This window comes from Canis lupus, chromosome 4 (assembly GCF_048164855.1).
Source record: "Canis lupus baileyi chromosome 4, mCanLup2.hap1, whole genome shotgun sequence".
NCBI lineage: Eukaryota > Metazoa > Chordata > Mammalia > Carnivora > Canidae > Canis > Canis lupus.
The window spans coordinates 81,753,474-81,776,268 of record NC_132841.1 but is presented as its reverse complement, the minus strand read 5'-3'; the positions used below and the strand labels follow the sequence as shown (position 1 = coordinate 81,776,268).

At 34.8% G+C, this 22,795-nt stretch overlaps 1 protein-coding gene across 2 annotated transcripts in view; it reads right to left on the bottom strand.

The window, feature by feature from the left end:
• LOC140632723 (cadherin-10) overlaps positions 1 to 22,795 on the bottom strand; it is a 174,254-nt gene that overhangs the window by 101,733 nt on the left and 49,726 nt on the right. For both annotated transcript variants that reach the window (XM_072825024.1, XM_072825023.1), the window contains exon 2: positions 8,548 to 8,903. In XM_072825024.1, the coding sequence (XP_072681125.1) occupies positions 8,548 to 8,778 (231 nt within the window). In that variant the 5' untranslated portion in view covers positions 8,779 to 8,903. The remainder of the gene's footprint in view (positions 1 to 8,547; positions 8,904 to 22,795) is intronic.

The window sequence follows — 22,795 nt, the reverse complement described above, 5'->3', positions numbered from 1 at the left end:
GTCTAAACCAAAGCTGTCTGACTGCCATTCGCCACAGTTTATTAGAGTAACTCTCTCCTTTGTCCACACTGATTTGTAAGTGGCTACACTTGTCTTTGGGTTGCGTTTGCATTACCCAAGCTTAGTTACCTATTCTTTGGGCTTTTTTTTTTTTTCTCTCTCTTTTGACCTCTATAATAATCCTAGTCTTCTCCCTCTTCCCCACCACCCCACTTCTCCTTCTGTGCCTCTACCTCTATGTTATTTGACTTTTAATCCAAAGTCATGTCCTTGATCTTTGCTTTATCTCGTAATTGTTTTCCTTCAGAAACTCAGCCATCACAGATCCAGAAGCCTGGTCCGTTCATGATTCACAACTCTCTCCGTCTGCTCTGCTAGACTTAGAATAGTCAAACACATACGTACAAACTAAATTTGGTGCTAGATTTGAGGCAGGTTTGTGACAAAATTGGTGTCAAGGAAAATTGAAAAACTCAGTGGTTTCAGAGTGTTTTTTTGTGGGGGGGGGGATATTTGGAAGACACAACACAGAACTGAAAAGTTCACTGATGGAATTTAAGCTAAACAACAGCCAAAATAGGAAATGTTCCTTTAGAAAAATGTCTATAATAGTACATGCTCTTACTTGGTAAAATTTCCTACTTGGTAAAATAATTTTAGTACTGGGCTGAGAGTTGGCATCTTAATTTAAAATTCTAAATTTAATAGTTTTATATAATCCATAAACACATAAAGTATGGTTTAAAATGTGAAGTTAGTGAAAAATTTTTTACCTAAAGAGGAAATCTGAAATTTACATAAAATACCCTTTGCTTATTGCAGATTAGAGTTCTAAGGAGAGAACCAAAGGTGTGTATATTATATCCCAGCAAAATTACTGCTCTTTTTTTTTTTAAGATTTATTTATGAGAGTCAGAGAGGGCAAGAGAAGAGCGGGGGGAGTGTGCAGAGGGCAGGGGAGAGAAGCCACCCCAGCTGAGCAGGAGTCCCATCTCTGCGTTCAATCCCAAGACCTCAAGTTCATAAGCTAAGTTGAAATCCAGTCAAATCCCCTACCCACTGAGCCACCCAGGTGTCCCTGCTCCCTTTTCTAAATTTAGTTCCTCTACATGGAAACTTATACGTTCGTACTGTTCTTTATTTCAGCTTTTAGTTACAATTATGAGAAGCCATAGAACAGTTACTCAACATCACAATAGTCATAAAAACAATAGTAATAGCAATGATAATAAAATAAAATATTAAGGTTAAATAATATTCTTTAATAAAGCGAATGTAAAAATTTAACTATATTATGTAAAAATTTAAGAGCTCGCTTCAGAGAATTTGTTATAGAATTCCCTCCTTTTCATGCTTTCATAAGAAGCAACTGAGAATTTGAATATATGGACATATACAGAGTAAGAGACATTGATGAGCAAACACAATAACATATCCTCCCACTTTTTCATTTTCTTTACTAAAGAGAGTATTATTCTTAGTACAATGGGGACAAAATTTAATTGGATATATAATTATGGATTGTCTCCAAAAATGAAAATGAGAAGGCTTTGGTAGAAATTCATAATACCATAATAATAATTTCCCATGCTTCATGACCATTACACATGCACCTGTTACTGATAAATTACCTTGAGACACTTTCTGCTGAGCAAATTTACATGAGATTTAATACATTTTTCATCCACAGAGATTTCTCTCAAGTTTTTGCTAAGGGTAATTGACTTAATTTTCACATCATCTCCATTATAAAATAATTATGTTTCCTAAAAGTTTATATTTGAAAAATGATGGGTTAAATTATACATTTAAATTGAACTATTTTTACATACCAGGTAAAGTTTTTCAAAATGTATTTGGCACAGAAAAAAATTTGAGTCATCCTGTATTATCAGTCTATTATTATATGAAAGCTCTTCTATCTACTTCCAACTATTACTAGCCTTTGTGAATTCACTGTCCTAACATCACAGAGCAAAATTCTTTAGAAAGTAAATCCATAATTGTATTCTATCTAAAATATGTTCTAATAAAAATAAGTTCAAGGGTTATAACATAGGGAGGTAGATTTTAAAAGATGCTATGTGACTAACCGAAGACACAGGGAAAGAGAAGAAGAAGCTTCTGTGGATAGGGGTTAGTAAAATAGGGAACATGAGACAGGAATATGCAGAAGGAAGGCTGTCGTGGGAAAGAAACGATCACATTAGTAGCATTTCTGGGTTAGGAACTCAAGGGGGAAAAATAAAGAATGGGTGAAAAAAAACTTCCCATAAATCCCGGGAGGACAGAATGGGCAGGGGAGTGTGACAAATGAGTTTAGTTGGGTTTTGTGTGTGTCTGTGTGTGTTGTTTCATGAAGTTTGTAAAATAAAGTCATCACACGTATACATGAGTCCTCTTGATTTTGGTAACATGTCATGTCAATAACTTCATGGAAGGCTGCAGTAAACGTATGTTATCGCTACTACTTATAAGGACTTATAAAAGAATGATTGTGGTGGTTGTTCACATAGGAGCACCCCACACTTAATTCTATTTATCTCATTCACTTTTTTTTAACATTCAACACTTGACAGTTTGCTATTTTTCTGTTTTTTGAAAAGGCTAAAAGGGAGACTATCTCCTATTATCTTAAATGGGAAAAAAATATATATAATGCTCTCACATTGTACCTAAACTCAAAACCAATGTCCTCAAAAGCAACCAAAGTACAGTAAAACCTATATACTATGAATAACGTGCTATAATGTTAATATGTAAAATGCCTAAACCCATGTTACCTGAAGGTTAATATGAATTTACATGGCTTCTCTGTGTGTTTATAAATCTTGCTCACATGCTTTCTGACAGTGTTTGTTGTCTTCAAACCATCTATGTGTGGTTTTAAAGTTTTATTTTCAATGGAAGCGTATCTGCAATGCAATTCAATACCTTTCTAAAGATTGCTTTGTTAAATTATTATAGTGAGCTTTGAGAATGTAAGCATATTTTCCCTATATAACTGCCGGCTGAAATATCATTGTATTGAGAGATATAAATATTGTATGCACTTTGAGAATTAAAAACCAAGAGGTGGTCTGCCTGGAAAACATTATCAATGTTCTGCAGGGCATGCCTCTTTTTAAAAATGCTTTAATTTCCTCTTGCTTGAGGATTAGTGTAAAAAGGTCTTAAAAACTCTAATTCATATTCACTTTATTTTGTGCTCTTTATATATCAGGGAAGAATGTCTTTATTCATCCAAAAAGTCCAAATGTCCCCTCATCAGGAAGGTCTATAACCATCTGTCTAAAGGAGTTTCTACCAACATCTATCAAATCATCCTGATTTACTTTTTTCCCAAGACTTCTTCTATTTAAAATTACCTACTGTGTTGTTTCATGCCTCAATTCTTTTAATGGCTGCGATTGATAAGGTCCAAATAGAAAAGAAATACCGACACTCTGCCCGGCCCCATCCCACCACTAAAATCAGGCTGATATATATTGAGCAGTTGAGGAGTTTCCTGCTGTTATTACTTGTTTTTTAATGTAGGTCTTTTTGGTCATATTTGGACTAAAAAAAAAGTCATCCGGATTTTTAGCTTCGAGAACAATATCATCACAGTTATTAAACTATCCAATTCTCGAAGAGAATATTCAGTGTCCATTAAAATGTTTGCAGTTCTCTGAACTCATATGTAGCATAAGTTTCTCCACGTATTCGATTCAGATCTGTTCACCCCAGGAAGACGGTAATGGGGAGGTTGGGGCAGTTTCTTATCTCTATCCAAGTTCCAACTATTCTTTCTCCACTGCTCCACTGTAACCAGGTTTGACTGGATTGCACTCACTTTTTTTTTAAAGATTTTATTTATTTATTCATGAGAGACAGAGAGAGAGAGAGAGAGAGAGAGAGAGAGGCAGAGACACAGGCAGAGGGAGAAGCAGGCTCCATGCAGGGAGCCCGACGTGGGACTCGATCCTGGGTCTCCAGGATCAGGCCCTGGGCTGAAGGCAGCGCTAAACCGCTAAGCCACCCAGGCTGCCCCTGCACTCATATTTTTAATGGCAAAAGAAACATGGTCTAATAAGATGGACACAGTTGGTATTTCTGGTATCCTGTTTAAAACTGGGTCATTCTTTCACGGATCATGTTTTATTCAATTTTTGGAAAATCCTTCTAGAAATTTTCAACAATCACCTTTTATGAAGTTTTGTACATCCAAATACCTCCAAAGAAATATCAACAGATAAATAAAAAATAAAAAGATATACCTCGACTGTCCATTCTAACTTTCAATGTTATTGATCTATGCAATGCCAATCCAAAACCGTTTTATTTTTTATTTTTTAATAATAAATTTATTTTTTATTGGTGTTCAATTTGCCAACATACAGAATAACACCCAGTGCTCATCCCGTCAAGTGCCCCCTCAGTGCCCGTCACCCATTCACCCCCACCCCCCGCCCTCCTCCCCTTCCATCACCCGTAGTTCATTTCCCAGAGTTAGGAGTCTTTATGTTCTGTCTCCCTTTCTGATATTTCCCACCCATTTCTTCTCCCTTCCCTTATATTCCCTTTCACTATTATTTATATTCCCGAAATGAATGAGAACATATAATGTTTGTCCTCTGATTGACTCATTTCACTCAGCATAATACCCTCCAGTTCCATCCATGTTGAAGCAAATGGTGGGTATTTGTCATTTCTAATGGCTGAGGAATATTTCCACTTTATTTACAGTACTTCAGAGATAGAACATGGGGATTATTTGGCATTTATTTTTCTCTTCTTGGCTTTTGGGTTCTGTGCTCCATCAGAGATTAACCTGCTGTTAGCTCTACTTATTATTTTCTCCTTCTCTTAAAAGCAGATATTTTGTGAGCAGAGAAACTATATTTTTGCCACTGTACACTTAATGCAATAGTAGTACCTGATTGGTACATGTAGATATTTATTGAAAGAATAAATGCATACTTCATTCCTAGTAGGCTTGCGGAGCCCACAAGTCTACAGAGAAGGATGATCGAGAGGCTGGAGCTAAATGCATGCCCTAAGGATTAGATAGGACATGAAGGAGAGGAGACCTTGAAAGAAATCTAGGTTTCAAAAACCAAATACTCATGGCAACTCTGGAAGAAAGAAATAAAATTATAACTGAGAGCAGTTTCGGAAGTAAGAACCCAGAAAGAACTAAAATAAAGATTGAGCTGTTTAGGAAAATGTAAACGACAGGCAAACTAGGACAGGGTTTCTCTGTCTTGGCACTACTTATGCTTTGAACTAGAAAATTCTATGGAGGTTTGTCCTGTGCATTGTAGGATTTTTAGCAATATCCTTGGGTCCTGGCAACTAGACGCCAGTAGCAACCCCCTCACCTGGTTGTTTTCATTATATCGAGAAATGTAGATAGTTACCCTAATTATTTTTAAAGTATTATTGTGTTTTCACTGCCTGGGGTGAATTGTCTTACTATGCTGACTCAGAATCAGTCTTATTGTTACCCAAGTACGTTATTAAATTTTTGGTGTTTGGGGATTCTTCTCAGTATCTGGTTTTGATTAAAAATCTAATTTTAACATACTCTTCTCCAGTTGAGAATAATTATATAAAATGCAGACAAAATTTTTGCAGTAAATAAAATGAGTATTTCTTTTAGAACTCTGTATCTATTATACTAAAAGTAAATTCAAGAGTATCTAGTTCAATGTCATTATTTATTCTATTGAATATTTGGAAGCTAGAGATTCAAAATTATTTGTCCACGGCAACTGAATCAGGCAGTGAGAAACTGTGATTAAGAGTTATGCTTAAATCAACAAAAGTAGTTTATAATCACAATGTTTTTCAAATTAGAAAACGATAATACAGCTGTAGAAGGTTGCAATATGAAAGCAGCGTAGTACAGAAATGGATCACTTGGAGTTCAAGTTTTACACCCCTTGGAATGGAAGGTAAAGTCAATTTTGTGATTATCTCACTGAAAAGAAAAAAAATAACTTACAACAAACATTTTGGTTTAGAATGTATTTGATTGCATGACGTAGAGGAAATTTTTGATCATTGAGAGCTGAACAAAGAAATGCTTTGAGTTCATTTTCAGTTGGCTTGTTTTTTTTTTTTTTTTTTAATAACTGTGAGAAAAATAGTGGTAGAAACAAGGTTACATCCTAGTTCCACTGATGGTTGGTTACAGTCTTTTCCTAAGCTCTTACCCAATGAGAAGCAATTGGTTTTTCCCTGTTTTAACTCCCTAAGTAGTAATGGGTTTTTTATGTAGAAATTACATGCCGTCCATTCTTTATAGGATGTGGTTGGCAGATTGTTATTTAAAAAAAAAAATGTTTTCCTTCTTTGCATATGTGGTTCAGGCTTGTCCTCACTCCATCAGTATAATTCGCTCCGTTGTTCTTATTCTCAGTTCCCCAAATATTCCCCATTCCAATGGAGTGTCTATCATCTTCCCATATGTCAATAAGTAGAACACTACCACTACCTCTAAGCTAACCTAGAGGCATCGAATCACTTAGCATCAGTATTAACTCTTATGTTAAGGGTAGTAAAAACTGGAAGTGAAGTTTTTGAAAGAAAGGATGAATATATAATACATTTATCGTAAGTACTGTCAGAAAGAATACTTAGGGGGTTTGAAATTTTTTATCTTCATTTTAATTTATGTTTATTAAAATATTCTATATTGCACATTGCCTTTTTGACATATGCAGATGTGTACATTTACAACTGAAAAAGGTTTCTAATTTGCTTCTATCACACAGAAAAGGAAGAATAATATTTGGGTTGTATATATCAAGATGCGTACATTGTAAGTATTTGCCAGTTTCAATTGCCCTTAGGAATGTAGATTCTCCACTTGTTTTCCCCATCAAAGAGCCAAGTAGTATCAAATGATTCTGGGAATTCAGTTCACTGCAACTAATTCAATCAACTAAATCTTAAGCTCTACTCAGCGATAGAGACCAAGTGAACTCTACAGTAAAGGTCTTGATCTCAAAGTGCTGACATTCTCCTGAGAGACAACAAATGAAAGTACTTAAGTCACTGGACTATCATAAGAGAGTATATAATGTAATAGTAATTTTTCAACACATTAAATCCTCATTAAAATGTACTAGATGATGGAAAACACTTGCAAATAAACCAAATAAGTGCTATGTTTAGGAAGAACCAAAGGGGAACTACTTTATAGTTTCTTGGGTCTAGATTTCTTTTATTTCATTTTCATGTGATTGCTTTCATGAACTAAAAGTTGTCTATCACAACAACTATAACATTTACCTCAACCCTCTGATCTTAGGCATCCAATCAGGTGCGACCTGCGATGTCTGCTACTATGTGCTTTCTGGTAAGATTACTCTGATTGCTGTTGCTTTTCCTCCTTCTTCTAGTCAATACAACATTTAACCTTTAATTTCATCTTTGTCATTTTGCCAGACATTTAAAAAGGACTGAAATAATTGGAACATGAACAAACATAGCTAAGTGTTTTAAAATCAATGAAAAAATTCTTTCAAAAATAGTTTTTAAAAAATAGTTTAAAAATAGTTTTTCTTAGAGGATAAAAACTTCTAGTACAATTTTAATTATTTGAACAAAGCTATTAAAGTTTAGGTTAATACAAAATTCTCCATCATGGTATCATAATTTGTATAGGAGTATGTGACCTAATTTTACAGTGTTAACAAATGATGGATTAGCATGTGATTATATTTGGTTTTATTTTACTAGTGTATTTCTCAGTTTTCTTTGATATATTTTATGCTGTCCATAAAAATAACCAAGGCTATTAAAATGAACTTCCTTAAGACATTATCTAACTTCTAGCACATTCAGATAGTGCCAAAAAAGAACACTGAAAATGAATACAATGTAGTATATAAAAACATTCATCATTACTTTTCATTTCATTCTCAACCATAACTATTTTTCCTCACTAACTTTTATTATTGAATAGAATGAAAACTTGTTTCTGTGCACATATCACAAGTAAACTACTTCTACCTGCTTCTCTTCTATTTATTTTTCCTTTATACAAATGTGCCCATAGTATGAGATAAAAGGAAAATAAATAAGACTCATATCTGGAATACATTTTCTTATCAAAAAGCTGATTTTTGTCCTTAGGTCATATTTTTAATGACATTTGCCCTCTCATTCTGTAGAATATTAAACAACTTTTATTATTATTTTTTTAAACAACTTTTAAATGTCTTTTCTTCCTACTGAATTCAAGAGCAATATGTCATTTTAAGCAGCTATCTTGACATAGTTTTCTCACTATCACTATGAATCCTAAAAGTGCAATTTTTAGTACTTATTTAATCCATAAGGAAATGGGCAGAGTTAATTCTAGCAAATGAACTTCTACCTTTATCATGCTGTATTTACATATTCCATAGTTTTTCAAATTACAATGTGTATTCCATAAACAATAATTGCTTTAGGGATATTTAGAGAATCAAATTTATTAGAAACCTTCAAATTTTCCTTATTAAGACATGTAAAGAAAGAATGTAAATATTTGACATTTCAGTGCAGACTTACCTTGCCCACGTATTGATAATCAGATCCTGTATATTCCTCCAGTAAGAAAAATTGATTCCACATCCACCCACGTTTTTGACGATGCAGAATTTTGCCATCACTCCTAGGTACACGTGTACCTAAAGTTCTCTTCTGGGGCACAGGAGTCCTTCTGAACATTATCTCTGGAGAACAGAAATGTGGCAGGCATACCCAGAGTAGAAATAGTACCAAAAATTGATATATTGTCATAGTTCACTTCTTGAAAATTTCCAACGTGGATGAAGAGAAAGCAGTCTTATTTTATTGGGTTGAATTTTACTGTGTCTCAACTGGTTTCCAACATCTCATCAACGCCTTGGACATGTCTCCAAAAACTTCAAACAAACAAACAAATAAAAAAAGTCAGTGGACAACATTATGAATGTTACCTGTCACTTTAAACTTAAAGTGATAGAAATTAACTAATAGCAACTAAAATGTTTACTTTCTCTCTTTTATATAAAATAATGATTAGCCTTGGGAAACATACCTGTCTAGTAACATGTCTAAATTTATGAAAAGACCATGGGAAATAATTTCTTTCAAATAGTTCTAAGGAAGGGGCATATTATGCTTTTATCTATTTTTTTCTTTTGTCATTACAACAGGTTTCAAGAATTATTATCCCTATATAAAATGAAAATGTAGTTAATTCTGCATGTCAAGTTTTTCAGAGTAATTTAACATAAATTGAAACATTGAAAACAAAATAGTGATTCAAACACACTATAGAAAACACATCTGTTGGCAAAGCAATGACATTTAAATGTTTATTTATTATTAATTAATTAATTTATTCAGATAAGGGGTGGTGGGAGAGAGTGGAAGAGGTGGGGCTGGGGCTTGTGCTTATATCTGTTTTTTTTTCCTACTGTGTTTCTCGGTTTCCTGTCTCCTTCAGGTCTGTCTTAAAATCTTTCTTCGTATTCCATATACACCAAATTACTACGAGTACTTCATTTATTTATTGGGGGGTTATATTCTGTCCCCTTGCTATAATTCCATGGATTATTTCGCTGCTGTATTCACAGTGTCTACAACAGACACTTACACACAGTAAATGATCAATAAACATTTTAATTGAGTAAATGAATACACCGTAAATTGATTTGAAAATCTGGACCTTCCCCGTTTCTATATAGTTATGCCTCAACATTATGCATGGAAATACATATTTTGAAATCATAATTATTTTATTCTTCATTTATATTATTGTGAATCCTAACAATATCATTTTTATTTTAAAATCTTCTTTGCAGATTGTTTTTTGCCTGTTTGTTTTCCGCTAGGTATGAATTTTATTCCAAAATAGGATAGAATGTTTGTTATCCAAAAACTGGTTTGGGGACCAAAAGGATTGAGTTCCTCTTCTCTAAGATAGCAATGCATTCGAAGCACTCCAGCATTGACACTGACATTTGTGCTTCCATCTACAGTGATCTGTAAGCAGTCTGCTTACTGCTTTTTTTCTTGGTTTTATTTTATTAAGAAGATTTAAAGGTTAATGCAAACATGCTTTACAAATAAGATTAATGGTGAAGCAGAATTTCCCTTGAGTGTATTAAATGACAGTAGAGCTCTCTACAGCATGTGAAGCATTCAACATGACAGATGTAAACTGTATTAAGAAAACATCATGTAATGCTATACTTTGAGTCGAGAAATTATCTGATACATAAAATGATTTTACATTACAAAGCACTGACTTTACAGAAACTTAAATTGATTGGATTCTAAGTAATAGGAACATTTACCAAAACAATGTTTGTCTTCTTACATAACAGGGCATGAGAGATGATATTCTCCATAAACATACACAGTTCTAAGAGAGGAAAGTGTGTAATTCAGAGTATCTGCTCTTTTCTGTAAAAGCTTTAAAACTTATTGAAACAACAGTCATTCTCATCTATTTCTTCATTTTAAAAATATATTTCAACAGTTGTTGAAATATAATATATTGGTGATTATTTTTAATGCAATTATAACATTATCTATAATTTTAAAAGCCTAAGCATCAATATTTGGGGAAGAAGTAGGTGAAGATTGCATCCAATAAAAGTTGTTAGCAAATAACTGGAGCTTCACATGTGCATGGAATCTTTTTTTCCATAATCACTCTAAAATCTATTATTTAATAATAAGTTTCCTGAAGGGTCTATAATAAAATACATTACTTAGTACTGATTTAATATCAGTATTTAATATATTTTATATAAATATTATTGGATAATAATAATGGTTTGTTGAATAAAACCATTTCAAACAATGACAAGATTAAGTAAAAATTTAAAAGCAAAAGTTTTAAATTTTTATTATTTTGATTTATGATTTTTTCTTTCTTTATTGATTGAGCTTTTGGTACCATACCTAAAAATCTTTCCCTAACTTACAGTCAAAAATACTCCTCTTTTATGTTTTCTTTTCAAAGTTTTATAGTCTTAGTTGTTACACTTAGGTCTATAATCCAACTTGAATCAAGTTTTGTATATGGTGTGAAATATGAGTTGAAGTTCTTTTTTTGCTTATGAATATCCAGTTGCCCAAATGCCATTTGTTGAAAAGTTCATTCTTTCTAGTGAATCGCCTTTGTGCTTTTGTCAAAAATCCATTTGTCTACGTATGTGTGGGTCTATTTTTAGGATCTTTAGTTTATTACATTCATCTATTTGTTCATATTTCTACCAATAAGCCCATTGTCTTGATTTATTTATTATATTTTAAAAGATTTTATTTACTTATTTGAGAGGGAGAGAGGATAAACAGGTTCCCCATTGAGCAAGGAATTCAATGTGGGACTTGATCCCAGGACCCCATGATCATGACCTCACAGGCACCCCAATTACTGAAATTTATGTCTTGAAATCAGGTATTGTTAGTCCTTCAGCTCTGCTCTTCTTTTATTTTTTTTTTTTGTTTTTAATTTTTTTGCGTTATTTTAGGTGTTTCATTTTTTATATTTAAATATATTAAAAAATTATAATTACCTCAGGGTGCATGGGTGGCTCAGATGGTTAAGTGCCTGCCTTTGGTTCAGGTCATGATCTTGAGGTCTTAGGATTGAGCCCTGCATAGGGCTCTCTGGTCACTGGGAGTCTCCTCCTTTCTCCTTTTGCCACTGCCCCAACTTGTGCTTTCTTTTTCACTCCCTCTCCTCATTTCTCTCAAATAAATAAAATAAATAAAATCTTTTAAAAAATTATAATTACCCTGAAATTTCATGTTTAAAAGGCTATGAGGATTTTGATTACAATTACATTGATTCTTTAGAAGAACTGGGGAAAATGGGTATCATAGCAACATTGATTCTTCTGACCTGTACACTCTGTATATCTCTGTGTTGATGAGTTCATCTCAGTAATGTTGTATAGACTTTGATATACAGATATTGTTCACTTTCTGTGAAATATAACCCTAATACATTCATTTTTCTGTTGTTATATTATGTTCATTTTTAAACCACTTTATTCAGGTATGATTGAGATACAAAAAGTTGTACATGTTTAACGTATACAACTTGATGAATTTGAACATTGTAAAATACATCATTTAGTGCTCATTTAAGATCATTAAAATATGTTTGAAATATATTTTAAGAAAAAATAGACAAGCTAGAAATATTTAATAACAGATTACAAATCATATTGATAATGGACATATATCTAGAATACACAAAGAATGCTCAAAATCCAAAAATAAAAAAAGCCCAAAGCCCAACAAATGAATGGGGAAAACAGTTGAACTGACACTTTACCTAAAAATATAGAAAATAAAAAAGTACATAAAAGCATTCAACATTTATCTTTATTTGAAAAATGTAAATTAAAATGTCTATTAACTATTAACTACGACTAAGTGTTAGTGAAGATGTGCAGGAAGTAGAACCATTTTACACTACTGAAGGAAATATAAAATATGCTTTCCTTGGAAGACCATGTATAATTTCCTTGGTAGGTTATATAATGGCCCCTCAAAGATTCTAATCCCTGGAATCTGTAACCTATGAATATATTACTTTATAACCTAAAAGGGACTTTGCAGAGGTTATTATTTGCAAGATTGCAGAGATTCAGGAGAGTGCCCTGGATTATTTAGGTGGGATCATTGTCATCACAAGGATCCTTTTAAGAGGAAGGCAGGAGGATAGGAGTCAACAGTACAAGATAAGATAAAAGAAAAGGTCAAAGTGCCCTCAGGAAGAGGGCAGCAGCTGAAACACAGGAAGCCTAGAAACTAAAAAAGGAAAGCAGTGGATTCTTCTCTAGAGCCACTGGATGGAATACAGCACCATGGACAAATTAATTTTAGACTTTTGAGATCTAGATATCCAATAGAGAAATCTATGTTGTATTAAGCCACTCAGTTTGTGGTAAATCATTAAAGCAGCACAGCGACTGGCAGATGCTTAAAATAGTAAATATACATCTACAGTATAATCTAGTCTTCTGCTCCAAGGTATTTTTTTTTTTTTTTACAATTTTATTTATTTATTCATGAGAGACACAGAGGCATAGGCAGAGGAAGAAGCAATCCATGCAGGGAGCCCAATGTGGGACTGGATCCTGGGAGCCCTGAGCCAAAGGCAGATGCTCAACCGCTGAGCCACCCAGGTGTCCCTGCTCCCAGGTATTTAAAAAATAGAAATGAAAGCATATACTCATCTAAAACCTGGGGGAGGTGGGGCTCAAGTCATTTGAGTTTCAGACTTTAGGTTTTGGCTCAGGTCATGATCTCATGAGTTGTGAGATCGAGCCTCCCTCTCCCCAGGTTGGGCTCCAAACTCATGGGGGAGTCTCCTTGAAGATTCTCTCCCTCTGCCCCTCCCTGCCAAATAAATACATAAGTAAAATTTTAAAATCTTGGATATGAATGTTTATAGAAATTTGTGTATAATAGCAAAAAACCTGGAAACAAACCAAATATTACTAGTAAATGGAGAAACAAATTATAGTATATCTGTACAACAGCATATTACTAAGCAATAAAAAAGAATGATCTTTTTGTGTGTGTGTGTTCCACAAGTAAGGAGCTTGAAGTTACCACTACAATCTAACAACACAAAGCTGAACAGACTGAAAAAATTAGCAACTCTTCTAGATCCAAAAGTTCCACAAGAAGGATTCTGGGCAAACTAGTGCTCCTGAGATTGGAGGGACAGAGAGAAGGAAACCAGACTTATAAGCAGAGATTCAAAAGCAGAAACCATTTTGGAACCAATAGTGTGTAGGAAACCACACTATTATGGTTTGTCAGTTATGAACCATAACTGACAAATTACTGGAGGCTTAGTGCACACCACTCTGAAAATTAAAAACCCCAGGGGCATCCCATGATGGTGGGGGAGACGGAGTCCTTGATATTGTGAGATTTACCTGCTGGAGCTTGACCAGGTTTCTATTGTAAAATATAAGAAAACCCCCCTCTGCTTCCAGCAGGGGGAGTAGAAAATATTTTGAAATTCCCAGATCACTCGGTTCCTAACAAGGTCTGCCCTCAGGGGAAACCAGTTAACCAGAGCCTAACTTACTGGAGTTTTATCAAAGCCTAATTGGCCTGGGGGAAGGGAAACATATGACTCATTTTGATCTAGCCATCATATTCCACCCACAGAAGGACAAAAACTGAGAAATGTTTGTGAAGTTCACAATCCAAGGGCACTGGCTCACTAAATTAGAGTATTCATCATAGGCTATAGAATGCTTCCCCTGGCTCTACTCTTAACCCATCATATGACTATAGGGCGATTTACAGCAGTTTCATCCTTCTGTTTTTATACGGATATTTAAAAAAATGAAAAAAAAACAAAAAGAAAGAAAAGAAAAAAAAATTACAAGGCATACCAAAAGGCAAAGGAGCACAAACTGAAGAGACACAGCAAGCATTAGACTCAGACATGGCAGGGATGTTGTAATTATCAGAGTTGGAATTTAAAGGAACTATGATTAATATGTTAAGTGTTCTGATAAATAAAGTAGGTAGCATACAAGAAGAGATGGGCAACAAAGCAGATATGGGACTCCTAAGAAAGAACTAAAAAGAAATGTGAGAGATTAAAAAAACACTGTAACATAAATGAAAAAGGCTTTTGATATGCTCACTAGTAGATTGGACGTGGCTAAGAAAAGAATCTCTGATCAAGAGGATATAGCAGGAGAATCCCCATGAACTTTACACATTCATCCTTGCATATTTGTCCAAACCCATAGAGTGGGTAACACTGAGAGTGAACTCTAAGGTAAACCATGGACATGGAGCAATAATGATTGTCAGTGTAGGTCGCTCCTTGGTAAAAAATATACCGTTCTGGTAAAGGATATTGATAATGGGAAGAACTATGAACGTACAGGGGTGGTGGGTATAAGCAAAAACTCTGTACCTTCCTCTTAAATTTCTTAAAAACCTAAAGATGCTGTAAAAAAAATGAACAATTCATAAACACACACTCAAAATAAAAAAAAATAGGAAAGTATATGAAACAAACCAACAGTTAATTTGCCCTATGTTAATGCTCCCGAGGTATGTTTTAGGTAGCGAGAAGCCCAGTTATTAGCCTTTCCAAAATATTGCTCCTTTATTACAAATACCACAAATAATCACTCTTCCACTAGCCTGACTCAAAATACAGAACATCTTTGACACTTCCATTACATCAAGTACATCTCCAACATGGTCTGTCCATATATACCCTTGCTTTTGTTTTTTTCTTCATGGCTCTCAGCCCCGCCCACGCCCCCCCCCACTTCCCGCCCCCACCACTCACTGTATTCTATTTGCCAATATACTATTTAAATCATCATTTCATGCAACAAGTGTCCACTATCTAATTAACAGATTTCTTTAAACTTCATCTTTTTTACTTTAAAATATATCCTACAGGGTGTTAGCTAAATTAATTTTCCGAAACCCACTTCACCACCACCCAAATCAATTAAAAATTTTAAACATATCTGACTACCAGGAAGATAACAACTGAACCTTACAGTTCATTGCAATGTCTGGAGCCAGGTGATCTTTTTAAAAATGTATACAAAAATAAATAAATAAATAAATAAATAAATAAATAAATAAATAAATAAATAAATAAATAAAATAGATACATTACATTATTTCCCATTCTTTAATTATTTAATTTCAAGCCTGAAGTGTAATTTTTACATATATAAACCATTCCCTCACTGATACATGATTTCAAATCACGTGTAGGTGTTTACACTTTATTGAACCTCCCTCACTAGTGAATTGTTATGGATATATAGGTGCATAAGTAAATATATTTTGAACTAAGTAATAAATATATTATAAAAGAGTCCTTTTGAATAATTCAGGTTGGATTATTTACAGTGACAAAAATCCTAAATTTTAGAATATGAAAATATCATATAAGGGAGATACACTTGTTTGAAGTTGAAGACGGAATTATAATTAGAAGGAATTAAGTGGATTGAGACCACAATTAAACTACTTCCTGATATGAAAATGCTAAAAATTAATGAAATTCTATAATGTCATTTCCAGTTCATAAATGTATTTTCAAGAAATCCTTTGAAAACCACAGTACCTTATTCTAATCTCAAAAATAACTTAATATGAGTATCACATGAAGTTTAAATATTATTGAGCCATCCTGTAACATCCTGCAGCCCTATAATTCCTTTAGATCAGCGTTTGGCAGAATTTAATGTAAATTCATATCTCCTGGGGCTCTTGTTAGATGTCAGTATCCTCCTTCAGCAAGTCTGGGTGGGGTCCAAGATTTTGCATTTCTAACAAGCTCCCCTTTAAGGCCAATGAAGCTGGACCACACACTTTGAAAATAGAAAAATCGAAGACCTCTCTAAACCTAAATTATCTTCAGAATGTGTTTATGATTCTTTTCCTGTTTAATGATTCACAGCCTAGGTATGTGGCCTATTACACTGATGGGAAAGTAAAATAGAAGGTGACTACTGCAGGAAGACCATTATTATTTCCAAATAATCATTTTTTCCAGATTTTTTTTTCATCAGAAGAACCTGTTTGATTCAAGTCAGCACACTACAGCAGTTCATCTGCTCATACTACAAACTGTATTTCCCTTTATATGCACATTTTCAAATGTTTATCTGAAGTTTATTTCATTTTTACAACCATAGAGTTTTCATTATTATTCTGAAATATTTATCAAAACCATTATTTTCTCTAAAACATGTTAATTTTTTACAGATACGTAAGCCAAGAATCGCAGGTCATAGGCTATACTGTAGTAGACATTTGACACATCTCAATTATTAATTAGGTCTCCACACATCACAGATGATCAATTAAGCTGTAATCCATCCTTGGCTAATAAAAGGAATTAGTCATTCTTCAGTCAGTTGATTATGTTGATTAAGATCTTAATGTACCAGCTTTTAAAACTTTCTTTAATTTTACCATTTATAATCACAATAGAAAATCCTAAAGATTATTAAGACCAAATCCAAGCCTCTATGGATGAACAATTTTAATCCTTTTAGAGTTTCATAGCACCAATACAGCCTAATGAATTTTCAACATTGAGAAATAAAGGAACATTTTTCAGGTGTGTTTATACAATTTAAATGAGCCGGCGCATACTAAATACTTCCTTTTTATGCAGCTGATACCATTTTATGCGTCTAGTATAAAGCACTACGTGAGATAATTGAATCAAAGCACTACACTAAGGACTCAAATAATATGAGTCCATATGCTTCATCATATTTTCCAAGAGTTCATTACATATTACCTACTGTGCTTGAATGTCATAGGATATATATAATTCTAAGTTGAATATTTATCATTCTATCTTAAGTATGCATCTGCATATGTATCTCTGTTTAGACTGTAAATGTGAAGCAGGGTCTTGTATCTTGAATCAAACGTTAAAATAAAGAGATCGCATAACGTATTGCATGGTTTTGGAATTGGATTGAATATTATTATTCTTTCAAAAACGTTTCGATGAGAGGGAAACTTTTTCTAAACAAAGCACAACAACGTGTCAAGGGCCATTTATAGCATTTTATGCTCATATCCTATTTCTGTATTACATCACAGAACTCATACAAAACATTAGTCAAGTAGGAAATCAGTATATTATCTTTTTTTTAGTATATTATCTTTGAATGAAATGCGTAACACAGAGGTCTGCTAGTATCAGATAAGTTCTCAAACAACGCAAGGATTGTTACCAACGCATACAGAATTCCAAGAAGCTCTGATCCTTGCTATTCTTCTCAGCTTAAAATTCCCCTTCAAGCAAAACCATTTGAAATTAATTTTATTCTCCAGGAATGTGACCCGCACACAAACCAGTAAGGCACTTCGCCAGCTACACTATGTGCTAGCATTTTAAAATGACAATTAGCAAAACCAGATATAACACATATAAATTGGGGGCAGTGGGTGGTTAAAGCATGTGGCGGGAGTAAACAGAGAGCATTGGTGAGTGAGACACATAAGTTGGTGTGGCTATTTTCTCGAAGGTTCCCACTAACAAGCTAAAGAACAGCACCCAAGAGTTCTTGCTTCGCTCTCAGCAGCCTTTTTAGCTTCAGTAGCAAGTGACAGTCCCAGATGTAACGTGATCCTCGATCAAGTTAGCAGTGCTAATACAGCTGTGACATTACACCTGCTGCTTCCTGGAAGTCTCATTCTACTGTAGCTAGGATTTATTTCACTTTGTGGAAATTGGTAGCAAGAATGCTCTCAGGGTAACTTAAAGATGTTAGGATAAAAGCCATCTGGTACCCAATTTTCTTTGATTCAGGACTTGAACTGCTTCTCATGATCATGAAAAGCAATGAATGAAGAGATAGGGAGAGAAAGCTTGAGAGTTTTATTAGGAATTCCTTTCCAAGATAGGATATCATTCCTCATTTTGTGCATTCTCAGTAGAACATCAAGAAAAAATTTCCATAGCTAGAAGAAAAAAAAAAAACCTTAAAGATAATTTCCTCCTAAAGTTACTTATGTGAAGACCTATGCATGTACTAGTAACTAGTATTTAAACAATCACTACACATTTCAGCGTGTCCTACTATGTGAATGTGTAGCATAGGCACCAAGTTGGGATTAACCATAGAGCAAACTGCATTCTTGCTGTTAAACCTAAATGTGCAAGAAGACGTGACATTAATTTGTGAAGTTAGTCAAAGCTACAAGCGTGGAGATATACTATCTGTCATAAAAACTCTACTTAACTTATAAATATAGTTATTACACGTGGATAAGCAGAGCAATCATAAGACAAATCTTTTCGGCATGCATTTATGGGACGGTCAGGCTTAAATAAAAGAAGCAGACAATTTTATCAGCACTAATTTTTAATTCTAATTATGCTTAAATATTTGGACAATACTAAAAAGCCCATTTGCAGATAGCCTATCTTATCTCTATGTGGAGGCCCATTACATAAAAAAGGATTAACTCTGAAATAATGCATCTGTAGCTGAAATATAAAATTGGAATAGCATTGCGTTAAATTTCATCTTCTTGAGGGCAGAAAGCACTAGATTGTAATTTATTTTCTATTTTTCATAATGCGTGGCTCAATGTTAAATGGCATTTTCATTGTGGTTTTCAACTGAACTAAAAAAGACAATACAAGGTTTGTATATTTCTTTCCTAATACTCATTCATGTTTTTAAGTCTTAAAGATATCAATGCTTAAGTATAGACTCTAGACTTTAAAACATAGTCTGAGTTTTGTAGATACTTGAAGTATTAGGCTATATTACCACGAGCACCCCAATGTACTAGCTGTATCAATAGTTGTATGTGGATGTGGCATTTCTTTTTCTTTTTCACAATCTCAATGGAGTGTGTTCAGAATTTTCTCTATGTAGATGGGGTCCCTGACATTCAGAATTGTTCTCTCAGCAATGTTTATGGAGCATATTCTGGGTGCCACACATTTTGCTATATGGAAGCTGTCAACTGTGAACAAAGCCAAAACAATTCTCACCGTCTAAGAACTCACAGTGTTGATGGGTGAAAAAGAGCACCCAATCCAAACATTGATGGTCTGAGAAATCTTTCCGCAGGAGATCATATCCTAAATGACACCCAGGGAAGAGGAGAGAGTGTCAGGAGAGAAAGTGTACATGTGAGCCTGTTGTATGCAAACAAGCGTAGTAGTTAAACTGAGTTCTGGCAACCCAGTGGGATGGCATTGTGCTCTGTGAATTGGAATAATGAGTCATGAATATGTAATGGATCACAAACAGGGAAAAGGATGTGCAAAGCTCAGGGCAAAAAAGGAGGGTATGCATTGACAAAATGGAATCACTTCACTTTGATTGTAGGACACAATTCCTACGATGCCTAAGCTCAAACCTCAATTCAGGTCGAGGCCTGTTATAATGCAGAGTCCAAGTCATTTGATTCTTCAGCCACAGTTTTCTCTATCTCAGTCAGGCCTGTGTTATTGAGGAGGAAGCAGAAGGCAGGCTGAGGACAAAGCACAAGCTGACACCCACCCCCACCCCCCCACCCCCCGCCCAATTCCAGGTAAAATATGAATACGTGTGATATTCCTCAGGCGCTCCTGCCTGAGCTAAAGCTTAGGGAAGGAAAAACAAATGGTTAATTTACAGAGATCACAGTCCTGCAAGACAGGAGTCTACCTCAGTTTACAAATGTCTCAGTGATTTACAAGTAAGTAAAAAAAAAAATCTTACCAATAGCCTAACTTCCAAAGACCCACAGACTCAATTTCCTGGAGCCCTAACATCACCCACCCATCCATAGGGATGTAGGAAACAAAGGTAGAAGGGAATGTAAATAAAATAAAATATCCTTATAACCCTATAGCCCACTGACGAGTCCTTGAAGTAGGCAGAGTGGCATTCCGCTAAGGCCTTAACTGCCTGGATGTTGACACTTCTCTAAAAGCAGAAATCAACCTTAGCCCGACCCCCAGGATCCTGTAAGTCTACTTTAACATGTAAAAATTCTTTTGGAAACTTCTTTCTCTCTACCCCTTCATCTCAAGAAACATGTTGACAATCTTCCCCCAAAGTGTATGACCCATCGATATATATCTGAAGGGTCTCCTTGAGTGAGGGATAGCCAGGGCTAGGTAGGGAGAGATTGGTAAGGGTCTAAGGGATCAGGTTCCCAGAAATCCCCAAAATGTGGAGGTATAAGGAAATCAGAGATGAGGGAACAAACTAGACCATCCTGCCCCGGCGTCAGAGCTGGGATCTTGTTATAAGTCACTTGTGCCCAACTCCAAAAAAAGAAGCAAGCCATCAAAGATGTTACCAGCAGTCTTAACTCAAACCAAGATGATCTAAGTTTGTTGAGACCATGAGCTCCCTAAATAAAAGACTGTCGGTGGAGACACAGGTTGGCAACCCGGTAGGGAGCCCTCTCACTCTGGGGAGCTTTCTCTTGTCAAGAACCTCACTTTCCCACTTCATGATGTCTTGCATGGACCCTTCATGGTTTACCTTTGTGGGCCCTTTCCTCGGTAAGATAATAATAGCAAAAATATATTTTTGGAAAAATATTTTACGACTACATTCATATAAAGACATATATATTAATATGACATATTAAAGCACTATCTTTGACCTAAAAGTTCAATTTTTACCCCTGATTTTAAAAGAAATAAAACCACTTTCATAGCCCTTCCTCCCCAAAAGTACAGGGGGCCCTAAGCTCTGTGCCTATTTTGCCTAATGGAGAAATTTGCTCTGATCTTAGCAGCAAACATATACATGATCATGTACTTTTGAACTGAGCTTCAGAAATAAACTCCATCCACCCCAATTTAATCTGACAGATATGGAAATGGTTTCAAGAGTAATGCTTTATGATGTGCTCAGTCTCAAAGAGTTAGTGTCATAACCAGAAATATGACTCAGGTCACCAGATTTCCCTTGTATGGTTCTGAAATGTCTTACATAATTTAATAATGAATAGATGTGATCATGATTAAAACTTACACTTAAATACTGTTATCGAGAAGACATCCTGGCTGGCTTCCAGTTTGCTGGGCACAGAAAATATAAACCCATGGAAGTGGGAGATCTGACCCTCTAGAAGTGTTGAACTATAGACCCTGATAGGATTTGGACACATATAGTCAGATTCTGGATAAAGAATATCTATTAAAAATGTTAATGAAAATGTGTTTGGACATGTAATTATGCAGATTATATTAGTTTTAGTTTTTATTTTATTTTTTATACCCACCCCCACCAAGGTAAACAAATAAAATCGAAAAAACAAACAAAAAAATGCATATGTTTGATATGTTGAATTCTAAGTATAAATTTGCTATTCCAAGTCCCTCTGAGAACAGCAGTTCAGTAGCAATCTTTCTTTTCAAAGAACTGTGTCTTTAGAAGAAAAGCTGGAATTAAGATCGCAATTTAGCTAAAAAAAAAAAGAATTAAAATTTTTCTTTAAAAAGCATGGCTACATGTAGTAGTGTCTGTCCCTTACAACCCTGATCCTGGCCTCATCAGCATCAGTCAATTCCTAGCTTTGCCTCTTGGAATTCCACCTGAAATACAGCTCTCAGTTTTTCATGTGATATGTTGTATGACCACTTATTCTAAAAAGTTTGGTTTCCATGTATGTGTATTTGACTTTTTTTTTTTTCAGGGCAAAGACCAATGGGGGTGGGGGGGAATCATCACCTGGCTGTCATTTTTAACCATTCAAAAGTATTACAGTTTGTAAGTCGGCTTTACTCATCATTTAGTGCCTAAATGCAGTGTAATACAAAGTCACTATAACAAAAATCTACACTTCTGAAGACAACAAAATTTATAAGCTTTCATATATTAAAGGAAACAACCCGTCCCTGAAACAATTATACACTTGACCCGTATTCAGTCACAATCACTGTGGGAACTAGAAAGAGAGAACAGTGGTAGGAAGCATAGAATTTTGCATAAGTAGTGGGATCAGTTTCTGCCCTCCTAAGATTTAGCTATAAAGACCATTCAGGGATCCCTGGGTGGCGCAGCGGTTTGGCGCCTGCCTTTGGCCCAGGGCGCGATCCTGGAGACCCGGGATCGAATCCCACGTCAGGCTCCCGGTGCATGGAGCCTGCTTCTCCCTCTGCCTATGTCTCTGCTTCTCTCTCTCTCTCTGTGCGACTATCATAAATAAAATAAAATAAATTTAAAAAAAAATAAATAAAGACCATTCAGTTCAACTTGTACTCTTGGTCTATGGATTCTAAGGCAAACCAAGCAGGACACACACACAC